General features: G+C 37.7%; 2 protein-coding genes across 2 annotated transcripts in view; both read left to right on the top strand.

Moving 5' to 3' along the window:
• The window catches only part of LOC103456539 (uncharacterized), a 13,256-nt gene extending 11,023 nt beyond the window's left edge, over window positions 1–2,233 (top strand). Inside the window, exons 4-7 of the mRNA XM_017301770.1 lie at window positions 3–189; window positions 281–365; window positions 1,670–1,709; window positions 1,799–2,233. Of these exons, the coding sequence (XP_017157259.1) occupies window positions 3–189; window positions 281–365; window positions 1,670–1,709; window positions 1,799–2,035 (549 nt within the window). The 3' untranslated portion in view covers window positions 2,036–2,233. The remainder of the gene's footprint in view (window positions 1–2; window positions 190–280; window positions 366–1,669; window positions 1,710–1,798) is intronic.
• A 4,507-nt stretch (window positions 2,234–6,740) lies between these two features.
• LOC103482498 (sialic acid-binding Ig-like lectin 13) overlaps window positions 6,741–15,478 on the top strand; it is an 11,021-nt gene continuing 2,283 nt past the window's right edge. Inside the window, exons 1-5 of the mRNA XM_008438688.2 lie at window positions 6,741–6,793; window positions 8,311–8,390; window positions 8,557–8,943; window positions 10,272–10,571; window positions 10,648–10,659. Coding sequence (XP_008436910.1) covers window positions 8,318–8,390; window positions 8,557–8,943; window positions 10,272–10,571; window positions 10,648–10,659 — 772 coding nt within the window. The 5' untranslated portion in view covers window positions 6,741–6,793; window positions 8,311–8,317. The remainder of the gene's footprint in view (window positions 6,794–8,310; window positions 8,391–8,556; window positions 8,944–10,271; window positions 10,572–10,647; window positions 10,660–15,478) is intronic.

Here is a 15,478-nt window from a genome sequence, read left to right as displayed (position 1 = left end):
AGCTGAGCTGCTCCAGCAGAGCCAAACCTCCACCCAGATTCATCTGGTTCAGGAACAACGAACAAGGAGCCACTAATGTGTCTTTCGGACCAGTTTACAGCTTCAACGCCACTGAGGGAGGAGATTATTACTGTTTGGCTACAAATTATCTGGGAAATCAGACATCATCAGTGAGCCTTAGGATTAAAGGTAGTTATTTTTAAAACCACTAAATATAAGGAACATTCTCAATATCTGATGCCTAAAGATTGGTGTAAATGTTCCTATTTGTTTTATTGAGGTATAGTGCACGGACATCTTTTCTGGCTGTTAATTGCACTGGCAATTGGGCTGTTGGTGCTCATCTGCCTCGTTCTTTATGTCAGGTAAGTATCAGAAATTAGAGAAATATAAGTTATCTGATCTCAGTGAAGTAAACCAAATCTGTTCTTAGTTAAGATTAATAGATATGAATGGCTTTGTCAACAACAGCCCAAGTCGTCCACATATTTACAGTAAAACATCCAATTACAGACCTCCACAAATTACATAATAGGAATGACACTGAGTATCATTTGGACAGAAAAAGACAAGGGTGAGCAAAAAACAACAGAAAGTCAGAAACATTTCTGTCAGTATGTTGAAAACATTCCTGCTTCAATGTGCAAATCAATGTTAGTGGCAGGTACAGTTTTTTTCCAGGAAAAACTGTACCTGTAGATTATGCATGGGCTGCAACGACTTTGAACACACGCTGCACACCATTCCACAGTTGAAGAAAAAAACGTTGAGGCTGCATGGGATTTGGACAAGCCAGTGAAAAACAGAAGGAACTCAGACTTGTCAGAAAAAGGCCATAGCTGACCTTTTAGGGGTCATCACACACACAGTGTTTGGAGGAAGAATGGTAAAAACTGACTAAGACTACACACTCACTGTGACTGCATACTGCTTGATATGTTATACATTAGTGTTGTCTAACCCAAACCCTTCTGAAGAAAATGTAATTATTTAAAAATCCCTATAATCATTACAGTACATCACACCAAAAGCATCTTGAGGTTTGAGGTTAAACATGTGTGATGTCTAAAATTGCAGAGTGCTGTGTGTAATTTAATTAAATGAAGACATATTTCTTTGTACTAAACAGCCTAATTATTAATGGATACATTTGCTTTTCTCGTGAGCATTCTTGTAAACATCTGAAGCAAACAAAAATGTGGATTACATACAAGACAATAATTCTAAAAATATAAAATAAAATAATATAAAAACTCTTAATTGATCCTAAGAACTTTCAAAAAAAGAGGAGCGAGTCAAACAGCTGAGCAATGTATGTTACTAGTTTCTCCATACAGGAAACATCTTGAAGTTAATCTTACAAAGAAATGCTTCATCACAAATTATTGATTATAATTCTGTAAGCTGGTTCAATACGTGTCATACCCATAACTTCATTCGTGCTTTCATTTCTTCTATGTGTGAACCATTCGGGTTACTGCTGTTGACATCTGGTTTGAATTTTATATGACTGCCACAAATAGAAACATTTGAAGTGAGGAAAAAAAAAGAACATTGTCATATTAGATTCCCACTATAGTTTTGTACTATAATACTAAAATACCGTTCAATGACTGAAGGCAACAATGACTTTAAAGACTTATCCTGACAGCTCTCCAATGTCTTCCAGATGTTTCAAGTCCAAACAGTCAGCTCCTCAACAGACTCAGGTGGGTAAATGTTTAGCACTGCAATGTATCTTCAATCTGTGCCAGAGCCGGTTTAAGCATGAACTGTGTTTTTTTTTTTTTTTCCACAGACTCCAGCTGGTGAGGAGGCTGTGGTACAAACACCGTCTACTGCTGCTGATGAAGAACTGCAGTACGGAGAAGTGACTTTCTTCAAGAGGAAGCCTGAAGCTTCCTCTACCTCAGAAGAGTACGGCAAACAGGAAGAGACAGTTTATGCACATGTGAGAGTGTCCAAGTCAAGAAAGTGCTCAACGCACACCACTGACAGTCCAGATGATATCTATGCTCAAGTGAAGAAAAAGTAGCTTTTTATTTAAAATAAAGTTGGCTAGAGATATCTGTTAAAGCTACTTTACTTTGCATATTTATTATGTGATATTTTATGATATTTTTGTGCTGTTGTTTTCTTGCTTTTTTTTCTTTTCTTTTTTGGGCTGTGTGTCTTTTACACCTTGCCTGGCATTGCGACAGGAAGTCGCCATATTTTGTACTTCAACAAAGTATTTAAAGACTAGCCTTTTTAATCACTATTAAAAGGATATGTTAAGCAAACAAAGCGGGGAATTTTATTTTAGCTTCATCATTTCGCTGCACCACACTTCATATAGTTAATGATTAAATGGTGATGGGATACTCTGCTTCTTCTTTCAACCGCAATGTCAGAGCAACTGTTGCAATGGCTGTATGTTAAACTAGGTTCCCCTTTTTTAATTTGTTTAACTTTTTGCACTCACTCAACTTGGTCTCGTTTGCTTTTTTTGACATCTTTTTTATAAAGAAACTTTTTGGGGGGGGGGCAGAACACAGAACAGCTTTTTTGTCTTGAATTTCTTCCACGGGACACGTTCAGCGCGGGTCTGAGAGGCCTTCTCGTCAGAGCTGAGGAAGCTGGGGAGGTTTTAACTCCAGTGCCTTGTGAAAAAATGCCTCATTCTTGTAAATAAGCTGCAGTTTAGATGAAACCACTTTTCACAGCACATAAATCTGCTAAAAAAAGACCCCATACAAATTCACTGGGATTTTATGTGCTAAATAAACATAATGTTGTTCATGGGAGGGAAATAGGAATAAAAGGGAAATGCAGAATTTAATGTAAATCTGAAAAGTGTGGCGTGCCTGTGAATTTAGCCTTTTTTTACTCCAATAGCCCCACATATAATCCAGTGCAAAAGATTACCCTTAGAAGTCATCTAACTAGCAAACATGATATTTGTGTGTAATTCAATCTTTATATAAATCGAGTTATTCTGTTAAATCTGCAGTAAGTAATTTTTAAAAAAGTATGTTTTTTTTTTGTTTGTTTTTTTACATATTTGTTAAAACTATCATTTTGCCCTGACAGCATGCCATGAGACAGATAATCTATGAGAAAAAAAATCAAAACAAGCTTCTTTAGTAAGACCCTAGTCACACTTGTGTATGAGTTGGTCATGTTTTCCGGTTTGCTGCAGCTCTGTTAATGGCAGAGACAAAAACTTCCAGGAAATCTGTTTATAGAAGTCTATACAAGTTACCTACTGCGGCTTTAAGGCCTCAGAGGTTTTTGTCAGAGAGCAGCGTTAGTGGACACACAGAAACCCGGCAGCAGGTCAGGGGTACGTTGTGGAGACATTTCACATTTTGAAAAGTTTTATCCTGCACTTTGGATAAGCTTACATTGAGGTCTGTGCGATTCCATCGCACATAAATGGTGGCAGGATCATACTGTGGTTACTGTCTTCAGCTGGGACAATAGGATTTGCTAGAAAGACGGATAAAACAGTAATAGGACACATCAGGAAGCAAAGCTCCAGCAAAAGACTTGTAGCTGGGATAAAGTTTTACATTTCAGTGAGAGAAAGACCCCTACGTTTAGCAACAGGTTGAATGAATTGGGCTCAATTAATTCTTCCAGATTCTAATTTTGCTCTGCTTGAAAAACGTGTGAATACTCCTGTAAGGTATTATGTGCATTTACGCAAAAATAAAGCATATCATTTTATATCATTCACATAAAGCTAAACATACCAAATATCATACGTGTGCATATGATATATTATAGCATGAGCTTTTTGAAGTATTTACAAAAAGGGAGTTCAGTGAGATAAACATGGAAATGACAGATTATCTTCATTTTCTTTTAATGGTTTGTGTTTCATGTTCTCTGAACTCATTTTAAATGAGTGACTTATTGTTTTTTTTTACTCAGTTTGCTTTTAATACCAAGATGTAAGAGTAAATTCTTACCTGAGTGAATTTATTTTTTATTTAGAATCATTTTACTGCTCAAAATCATCTCACAGATCTAAATTCTCAAATACACAGTAAAAAATAAAGCATTGTCACCTGAACAAATAGGTACACGTATCCTGCAGGAAAATTACTGCATGCATATTTCAGCTTGCAACACGTTATGCAATCAGTAATTGCAATTAGTGACACAGCAAATGGCTGTTAAATTCTTAAACAGTCTCGTCAAAAGACAACCTGTGAGTGAGGAAAAGGTGTTTGTCAAGCAGAAAAAAATCATTGACATGCATCAAGTAGAGAAACCATCTAAGGAGATTGAGTAAAATACTATAGTAGGTTCAAGAAGTATTGCTAAAGAAAAATTCAAAAGAAGAAATCTGGAAAAAAAAAAATTAAGAGATAGTGATCTGAGATCTGCCCTGCGACAGACTGGCGACCTGTCCAGGGTGTACCCCGCCTCTCGCCCGAAACGTTGGCTGGAGATGGGCACCAGCACCCCTCCCGACCCCACTGAGGGAAAAAGGGTGCAAGAAAATGGATGGATGGATGGATGGATGATCTGAGATCACTTCAAAGTTTAGTAAAAGCAAATTGAGGAAAAAACAAAAGTAGGTCTCACGGTGAAAGACAGAACATAAAAATAATGCTCCAGATTATATTTAAACACATCTTAGTGACTCACCAACAAGTAATAAATAAGCTGTCTGTGGAGGTAGATGCAGTTTTAGAGACTTCAGGTGACTACAACAGCCGCCGACTGGACCTCAACCTGGTGAGCTCTGCAGGAAATGTGATTAGCTGTGCCAGTGTCGCAAACAAGGCATTGCATCAGATCTTAACAGTTAATAAGTTGACTCAACGTTGGCTTTCGACTTTAATGCAGAAGTCACTGCGACGTGTAGAAGCTGTGAGTTGTTTGGTGAACTACAGCCGCAGCAGTGAGGCAGCAGCATTCAAAACCAGAAAACCGCGTGATGATCCTGGAGCTTAAAGGGACATCGGCTTCTTCTTATTCTAGAACTTTTTTTCAGAAAATATGTCCTTATTTTTTTAAGCTTTTTCTCCTCAATATTAATGGATTGCAAATAACTTTGGTGGCGCATACCACCACCTATCACACATCCATGCGTGTGTAAACTTATAGCCTCCACCTACCATCTTCGTTTTAATTTTGTATTGCGCACAATTAAGAATAAGGCGATGATGTCATGATGACATCAGTAAGGATGATGCCATTCTACCATATGAAGATATCCTCTTCTCTGTTCTTTACAAATGAAGCAGAAATGAAGATAAAACCATGTATTCAGAGAGCCAGAGGATCTTTTAAAGGTGAAACCAGATTAATACTGTTTAAAACAGATACATTAACAGGGTTGTAGCACTTTTTGTACGCCTTTCAAAAAGTTAGAAAGACTCGTCCTCTTTGGTCCTAGGTCGTCAGCTTCAGACGCTTAGGGAGCGCAGTGGCATTCAACGAGAGAACCCAACATGTCACGCAGAGGGAACCTGACCAAGAGTAGGGACTGACTACCATTGTTTTATAAATGCCGTGGCTTTTGACTTATGGAAAAAGTAAACATCCATCCATTTTCTTGACACCCTTGTCCCTTAGTGGGGTCAGGAGGGTTGCTGGTGCCTATCTCCAGCTAATGTTCCGGGCGAGAGGCGGGGTCACCCTGGACAGGTTGCCAGTCTGTCGCAGGGCAACACAGAGACACACAGGACAAACAACCATGCACACACACATTCACACCTAGGGGCAATTTAGACAGACTAATTAACCTGACAGTCATGTTCTTTTGGACTGTGGGAGGAAACCGGAGTACCCGGAGAAAACCCACGCACGCACAGGGAGAACATGCAAACTCCATGCAGAAAGACCGGGGCCGGGAATCGAACCCAGAACCTTCTTGCTGCAAGGCAACAGCTCTACTAACTGCGCCACTCTGCAGCCACAAAAAAGTAAACAGAAGTGAATAATTCACTCATAGTGAGCTCATAGTTTGGCACAGCACACGCAGAAGTACACTCTGCCACTGTTTTCTTGCACAATACTTTCTAACTAGCCTGGTTTTTGCTCAGACCAGGCCGTAATTGTAGCAAGAGCTATACATCTAAACTCTGCTGTAGTTTACCAATCTGTATAGCCACTAATGATGGTTCTAATAATATTAACATTAGTACTAATACTCACATGATACTTTCCAAGAAAAGGTGCCTTTTTTTAAAGCTGCCACTGAAAAAGAAAGGAACTGAAAGGCTATTCTTGTTCACAGAAGACTTACACATTCAGACGCAAGATGCTATCTTGACAAGACATTTTGACGCCAAAATGCTTATAAGAGCCCACTTCATCTTTCACATGGTCAGACTTTGTACAAACCTCTCAAGCAAAGCTGTCTGAATCGTCCCAGTATTTTCTATACAGCAATAAATATCATATTCTCATCTGCAGCTGATAGACGGAAACGAGCAAAATCGACACCTGTTTTCACCTGGAGAACATAATAAATGATTAATAAATGTGAATGTTTTGTAGAAAACATTCATTCCAAAAGCATCTTCTGCTCTTTGCATATCTGAATATTTAATCTACTGTTCAGCAGTCAAGTTAGTCTGTGGCACTAAACACACCTAATAAGGTAAGACTGTGGCAGCAGCAAGATGTTAAAAAGGTAACTTCCTCTTTCTTGAGGTCAGGATGTGAAGGGGGGACAAATTAAAACAAGTCGATGTGTTTTTTTCCAATACACATTCAGAGAGGTTGCCTATTGGATCTGATGCTGATCAGCTCAATCGAGAATATTAACAGCGAGAAAAACTGATCCTTGGTAAGTTGGTGCTATGATTTCCACACTGAGATTTTAAACTGAGATTCTTTCATCTTAAAAAGAAGACAAGTCTTTTGGCGATATTTAAAAGTTGATTAAGTAAATCTGCACAGGCAGGAAGGTATGCTGATGGTTTTACTGTTTGAATTTTAACCCTCCTGTTATTTTGCGGGTCAAATTGACCCGTTTTAAAGTTTAAACATATTTTAAACTTTAATTTTTAATGGTTACAACAGTACAAAAAAAAAACGTTAGTCATTTGTGTGTGCCACTATTGTCTGGACAACTCTAAGAAGGATTTTAAAGCCCCCCTCCCTGCCCCAGCCTCCAGGTGTGTTACGGCCCTGCCTTTGTTGTCAGAGCGCAGCTCACAACGCTCCTCATGTGGTTCCACAACTCAGATATCCTTCTGCACAGATTTGTGACACTTATCTTAATATTAATGGTTATAATGGCGTTTAGTTGCGCAACTTTACGTACTCGTTCATTCATGACGGTTTTCACGTTTTTTGCATGTTCATATTAGTCTTGCAGTTTTCTGAAGCTCGACGTCATTCAGACTTGACATTAACAAAGACACAGCGGGTCGGATCATCCGGGAATGGATAGACCTGGAAGGCCTGACTAAAACTACCTGGATGACGGACACATTCTGGGATTTATTATGGGTCTCTGTTTATTTCCAAGCCCAAATGAGTAACTTCACGCTCAAAAACGAGCCCAAAAAAGCGCAACCCGCGACTCATTAAATTTGCAAGCGACTTTAGAAACAGAAGAGGCCCAAAGCCGCTTATAACAATAGGACTTGGCGACAGAAACTCAAAGTAGTTCCTGTTTTCCCACCAATAAAATGCGCCTCTCCCTCCCTTGTTTACATTTCTGTCGCTGCTGATATTGTCGCATAGAAACGGCGGTCGCTCCAGAGGAAATAAAATGTAATTACAAAACAAAATAGTAAGTGATTTCGAGAAGTAACTATAGTCTGACTACTGGATTTGAAATAGCAACGCGTTAGATTACTCGTTACTGAAAAAAGTGGTCCGACGTTACAAAGTTACAAAGTAACGCGTTACTGACATCACTGGTCAGAGTGTAATATACTTTTTTTTTTTTTTTTTCAAAAGATCAATTTTATAGATAATTATAGTTCTTTTGTGAGTAGGTTTCTTTTAAGTGGACATAAAAAATGTACATTACATTAAATTTTTTATGTTCAAATGACGTAAATGCGTAAGTTGTCGTCGTGGATCCTGTATTTGTGAGAAATAATAATAAAAAAAAACATCATTGCACAAATATTGATTGAACTAGATAGTATTGGAGTTAATAATCAAATACAAAAATGTTTTTTTTTTTGTTTCTGACACTATTGCATGATTAAACACTCCACGGGTCAAATTGACCACAAACACTATTGCTGTACCTCAGAAACAAACACAACAGGAGGGTAAAGACAGATGTGAAACAATGTAACGTACAGTTCAAATGCCTTAGCATTTGTTTTATTTTTATTGAAGGAGGACTATGAGACTAATGGCAGGTCTTCCTGGAAACACGCTGACCGTCAGGATGTTACTGAGTGTCGTCTTTCTTCCAGGTGAGATGTTTGTTCCCTTCCTTCCATTTGGAGACGTCACACGAATCACATCTCCACATGTTAACATGCTGCAGCTCAACTGGAGTTGAGGGATAATGAAGTTTCTCTGCTGACAGATGACTGTCGTTGACATTATGTTTATCTTTTTCTTTTTTTTTTTTTACAGGTGCTTTGGCTCTTTACTGTGATAACAAACCAGCGACCCTCAATATCATGGCACCAAACAACATTGAAGCTCTGAGTGGATCTTGTTTGGAGATCCCATGTAGTTTTACTACAAATCATCCTAAATTTAACAAGGCCATTAGTATCTATGGAGTTTGGATGAAACGTAATTTAGACTTTGACTCTAATCCAAATGATGTAATTTTCAACAGCAGTAAGTCAGTGAACACCTATCCATTGGAGTTAAGTGGAAACTTGTCAGAGAAAAACTGCACCACTCTGTTTCCTGATTTAAACTCAAGTCATGCAGACATATACTTCTTCAGGATTGAGAACGGACCGTTCAGAGCAACAAGCTGCGCTCATCCTCTCACTATAACAGTTAAAGGTAAGATAACTTCCTTTTAAATATTTTATTCTATTTCTAAATCCTAATTGTGGTGATTTATGACTTAGAGTTATCAGTCAGATATGGCAATTCATCATGACATCATAAATATAAAGAAGATAAGCATGAGATGAAGAGGATTAATTATTGTTAAACAGTCATTTATTGCTTCAGCAGAATTGCATAGGGCTACAATTACTGATCTGATCAGGAAAGTTGCTGATAAAAAAAAAAAAACTGACAAAAAACTGACATGCTCTATATGACAGGTATGTATTAACCAAGTTCCAGGTCTGACTAACTCTATTGCTTGTTCATCTATAGATACAAAGGGGAAGAATCACATTCAGTGCTCTTCTGAAAAATAAATAAATAAAAATATAAGTCATTGTCTAGTGCACAGGTGTCAAACTCAAGGCCCGGTTGCCACATCTAGCCCCCTGTAATTTTTTAATGTGGCCCTCTAGACTCTAAATTACTTCAATAAGTCCTTCCAGTTTTTCACAAATCTGCAAGATTCACACAAAATAAATAAATCTTTTTTTTTTTCTGATTTTACTGCATAATTTCTCAAAGTGAGTTTAAGTCATTGCTGTTTCAGCCTTACTAGATGTCAAGTCATAGTCCATAAATGATACGGCAAGTAATTAAAAGTCAAATTTAACATCACACATCAGTGCAAATATTGTAAAAAAAATTATTACAAACATTTCTTAATGGGCACCACAGAATCTGCAAAAAACCAAACAAATCAACAACACTAAAACAATCACAAAATCCTGGAGGAACAGCTATTTATTTTTTAACTGTTTAATTGGTTTTATCAATACATTCTGGCACAACCGGCCCTTTAAGAGAATTAGGATTTTTGATGTGACCCAAGATGAAAATGAGTTCAGACACCCCTGGTCTAGTGTATTTGCAAAGAACCTGTGTGTAAAATTTGACCACAGCTCATACAAAAGCAACATTAGATTAGACAGATTATAAAGCAGTTAACAAATAAAAATGTGTAAATATACTTAATACTATATTAACAATAGCATTTGTCCTTTTTTTTCTTTGCATATAGCTTTGTTTATTCTTTTATTACACTATGTTCAATACAATCAAACTACTACTATAACTACTTAGGCTTTTATTTGTGCTATTATGTATTTGTAACTCTAACATATAGGAATAAGAGCTCTTGGGAGCCACCTTGTGGGCTGATAAATCTATGCAGCAGATTTGCAGCAAATCATATTTGGATCCATTTACTGTCGAACTCTTTTCATCAGTTCTTTTTTCTCTTTTTTTATTGTCATTGCATGTATTGTTATTCCCAGATTCTCCTTGGAGTCCCAGCATTAATGTTCCCTCTGACCTGAAGGAGCATCAGTCTGTCACTGTAACCTGCTCAGCTTTCACTCCCTGTCCAAACTCACCTCCTGAACTCACCTGGAATCTCCAACAAGACTCTCTCAGACAAACAGAGAAAAACACAGATGGAACCTTTACAACTAAAATCCAGGAGATCATCACTCTGTCAGACACACATGATGGATACAACATCACATGTTCTGCCAGATATCCTGTGATTGGAGGAAACAAGACAGYAGAGACAGAAGTGACTCTCARTGTTTCATGTAAGTGATCCTGTCAGCAGGTCATGGTTCAGCTGTTTCTGATCCATAAAGTTCATGTGTGTCTGATTTTCCACAGATGCTCCTAGAAACACCTCAGCATCCATCGAGTCATCAGGCAGCTGGGTGGAGCTGAGCTGCTCCAGCAGAGCCAAACCTCCACCCAGATTCACCTGGTTCAGGAGCAGCAAATATGGAGACGTTAAAGTGTCTGTGGATCAGATTTACAATCTCCAGATGATCAACATGACAAATATAGAAAGTTATTTTTGTGTGGCTGCAAATATTCTTGGCAATCAGACATCATCATGGATTCACTTGAAAAATAAAGGTAACATCTGAGTTTCATTTCTGTTTTTTTCTGCTTCTCCATATCACTGTAACCTTCATAAAGATGGAGTGTTTTATATTTCACTGTACAGCCTTCACTGTCGTATACTGCTATACCTTATTTGTCATGTGTTTGTTATTGTGTTTCACTTTCCAAGAAACGGGGATGCAGACAGTTCTTGCTTCAGTTGTTCTTTTGCTCATTTGCTTTGGGCTCATCTCCTTGGTTTTCTCAGTTTGGTGAGTATAAACAAGCGGCTTCCTCAGGTGTAGTTGAAGGTGCCCAGCCTGTGGTGCCCTGGGCAGAGTTCTTCATCACATTTACATATACAGATGCAACGACATGCGTCAGTAAAAAAAAAAAAAAAGTCAGGCTGTTAAAATAAATAAATTAATACATAACACCAGAATTATTCTATCACTGTAATATCTTTCCAGTGTATTCAAGTCCAGACATCGGACTCCCCAACAGACTCAGGTCGGTAAATGGGATTAAACCTGTACGTTACGTTACATTTGACACCATCAGCATAACGTGAAATATTTGTGTACGTTTTTTTTTTTCTCCATAGGCTGAACCCAACGAGGATGTTACAGTTCAAATGCCTCCTGATAAAACTGAAGAACTCCATTACGAGGACATGAGCAAGGTCAAAAAGTTCAGGCCGAGAAACTCCTCAGTGCAGACTGCTGACAGTTCGGAGGATATTTACATTGAAATGAAGCAGCAATAATAGCTGTTGTGCGATCACAGAAATGTACTTTTTTGTCTTTACATTATGTCAGTTCATTATTATTCTCATTTTTTGTTGTACACAGTTTCATCATAGTTTTGTCATTTTATTATAATAGGGCATTTTGGCTTTTTTGGTGGCTTTCTTCTAGCTGATGAAGTTTGATCGACTTCCCATCATGTCTGCCACAACTCTTATGTTTTGTTTTGTTTTTTTAAAGAAATTGACTTTTAATCTATTAGATCATTTTTATTTCTGATATCACAAGAACACAAAAACTCCGCTGATATTCTGGTGAAAATTCAGTTTTTTCTGCCTTTAAGGTTCAAAGAACTGGTCTCCTGAGTTGCATGGTGGTTGGACTTTCCTATCATGTCAATTCTTATAATACTAGCATAAAATTGCTTGAACAGATGAATGCGGCGCCTTCAAGGATCTGTAAAATCTTCCCAAGGATTAACCAGACTTGTGCAGCTGCTCGACTCTCTTCCTGATGTCTTGGGCTGATTGCTTAGACTTTCCCATCATGTCAAACAAGAAATCAAAACGTTTCAGGTGTGATCAGTTAACCTATGAGGAGTGAGTGGAAGGAAACCCAAATGGTTTGATCCGAGTCACACGTCTTAAAAGACGATTATCCCTGACACTGACTGAATGTGTGTAAAGTTTATAATTCAGGGAAACTTGCAAAAAAGAAAACGCTCTCGCTAAGTTATCTGGAATTTAGCAAATAATAATAATTCTGACCATTCCAGCTAAGCTAAAACAGGAAAGGTTTGCTTGGATTTAATTTCAGTACCTGAGAAAAACAAGTGTTTGTGTCTTATTATTCAATGTGTGTAAATATCTGGTTTCAACTATCATTAATTAATTATGTAAAAAGGTTATATAAATATGTATTTACATACTGCATCTTTAGATATTGACATTGCTAACCACTGTATCTTAATGCCTCTCTTTTTGATGCACATAGCTAATATATAAAGTTAAACCTGAAATTATTCATGCTTCATGTAAATGTGTCTTGGTTGCTGCCAGTGTGATATGAAAGTATTAACTGCAGTATAAAAAACCAAATAGCATCAACACTGTTTGTTTCTCTGTTGTTTCCCGTCTACAGGTCACAAAAGAAGCAGAGTGATGGAGGCACAGGCATCGTGAAAATAAAGATGTAAACTTCAATCAGCAGTGGAGAATTTCTTCTTCCCTACTTTATCACATAACTCCTTTACTTGTAATGTATTCTTTCAAAGATTTAGCCATGCAGGCAAATATTTAAATAATTATTTTGTTCAAAATAAGGAAATTAAAATATCAGCTATGTTTTGGGTGTTGCTTTCACTGAATCAATGCAAAATAAACAGCAGACAGATCTGCCAACAACTGATTATGTCATCCAGGACAATGTTACTGTGAAATATCATCTCTGTCGTCCAGTAACAGCTTTCGGTCAGATTTTTCCTTTTGTTGCTGGAGATTTTTCCTGCTCAGAATCTGCAACAACTCTTTCGAGTTACTTGTATATTGCGAGTTTGTGTAACGTTTAATGGCGCTTTTGGAAAGATAAAGTGTTTCTGAATTTAATTGTTGACTTACTTCCTCTACCGAGGCTTCAAATAAATGTCTCACACATACAGCAACAACTTCCCCCTTTCAGACTTTGCTGTCAAAGTCGTGTTCATTGCTGCTGCTGGTTTCAGCAGGGGGCTGACCGTCAGATAAAGCCTCCGCATGTTGGTGTTCCCAGCCCGTTAAAGCCTTTTGTTTTTTTCATTAAACATGCTCCGATCTAACATTGGGCATATTCAACAAGTTGATTGTCTTGGCCCGATTATCGCAGCCTGTGAGGTTTTTCCCTGACTGGGAGCGAGAATGCAGCCTGTTGAATGTGACAGGTAGCCAATCAGAAAGCGCGGGGGGAATCCCAAACCCCGCTTGAGATTCCTGTCGACATCGAAGATATGTGGAAATGTTTATTATTATATGTAAAGGTCGTTATTATATGTGGTTACGTTTATTCAGTTAAAAGTGTTTACTACGAAAAACATATCTCACCTCCAAATCATAGTGCAAGCAAACAGAGCGGCTGCTCCCGCCGTCTTTTATCCAACACGGGATTTTTTTTGTTTGTTATGTCTTTCATCTCTTAAAATGACTCCACAAACTATCACTATTGCTTCTACATCGTCAACCGTGTTTGGTTATTCTAAATTTTATTTACGTTTAAGTTTTTGCTATTGTTTTTTTTTTTTTTTTCATTCGTAACTAGTTACCAAGAAGTAAATGAAAGGAACCATATCATTGCGTGCTGCGAAAGTGCCAATCTTATTCATAAAATATAATTCAGTTCCGTGACAAAAACTTCCCACGTGAATGTTCAGTCGCTCTTCAAACAGTTGCAATCACTGTTTGGCCGTACATAAGTGGACGACAACAAGCTGACATCCTCTTTTACACAAGAATGAAGGCTTACTGCTGCAGCTTGCCTGCACAGGACAGAAGCTTTTAAACAAACAGCTGACTGAGAGAAGATTTATTTGGTAAGAAAGTCTCTTTTTGTCACTTTTCATTCTGAACTACATTTAAATAAAAAATGCATTTGTTTAATAGTTTATGAAAGTTCTCTCAAAGAATATAATGTTGATATAAGGAGACTAAATGCTTTATCAAGACTTGTGCTTCATGTTTCCAGTTTGAAGAATGACGAGACTGATTGCAGCTTTATCTGAGAATATAATGACAGTCAGTATGCTACTGAGTGTCGTCTTTCTTCCAGGTGAGCTGTTTTTTTATTCATTTACTTTGATTAGTGCTTAGTAAAGCTTCTCTCCAGGAAGATTATGCTCCATGTTATGTTCACCATTAGTTTGTGTTTACAGGTGTTTTGGCAGATTGTGGTAATGTAAACCCAGGCCTCTTGATTACCACACCAGTCCAGAACGAGGCACTCAGTGGATCTTGTTTGCATGTCCCATGTAGCTTTGAAACACACAATGGATTTACTATAAAAGGAGAAGCTTTAGGAGTATGGATTAAAAGTGACAAGAATATCTACGCGACCTCAGACGGAGTTAACGGCTACCCAATAAAAATTACTGGAGACTTGAATCAATTCAACTGCACCACCCTGTTTTCTAATGTAAACACAAATGTTCAGGGCTTTTACTTCTTAAGACTTGACAACAGTAACAGCAGGGCAACAGCGTGTGCTGCTCCTCTCCAGGTAAACGTTAGAGGTAAGAGTGTTATTTTGAATGCCTCATAAAGTTCTTAGTCGACACTGAAATCAGGTAGTGCTTTGCATTCAAGGCATTTTAGTTGTAAAGGTTCCATTGTAAAAGGTTTTGCATTGGAAACTTGAATTACGTCTGTGTCATGGGTGTAAATGAGTCATCTGAGTACAAATTAAAGGGAGATCAGTTAGAGAATATAACACCAATTCGATGAGCATCAGAAGGGGTTTTTAGTGCTTTTTTTTATATTGATAAAAGGAAAAAAGTTTCAAAATGTTTCATTTGTCATATCCTGTATATCTTACTCCCACGTTATTTCGGCTTCCAGTAATTTCAGACCAAATTCAATGACATTTTCACAAATTTGAATGCAAAGTTTTGAATAAATTGCTTGAAAAAATATATATATATATATTGTTTGAAATAATGAAGTATTTTAATGTGTTTGTTTTTAAAAATCTACATCAATGTGAATTTACAGATTCTCCTTGGAGTCCCAGCATTAATCTCTCTGTTGGTGACCTGAAGGAGCATCAGTCTGTCACTGTAACCTGCTCAGCTTTCACTCCCTGTCCAAACTCACCTCCTGAACTCACCTGGAATCTCCAACAAG

This window comes from Poecilia reticulata, linkage group LG20 (genome assembly GCF_000633615.1).
Source record: "Poecilia reticulata strain Guanapo linkage group LG20, Guppy_female_1.0+MT, whole genome shotgun sequence".
Lineage (NCBI taxonomy): Eukaryota > Metazoa > Chordata > Actinopteri > Cyprinodontiformes > Poeciliidae > Poecilia > Poecilia reticulata.
The sequence above is the reverse complement of the archived record's forward strand: the minus strand, read 5'-3'. Positions and strand labels throughout refer to the sequence as shown.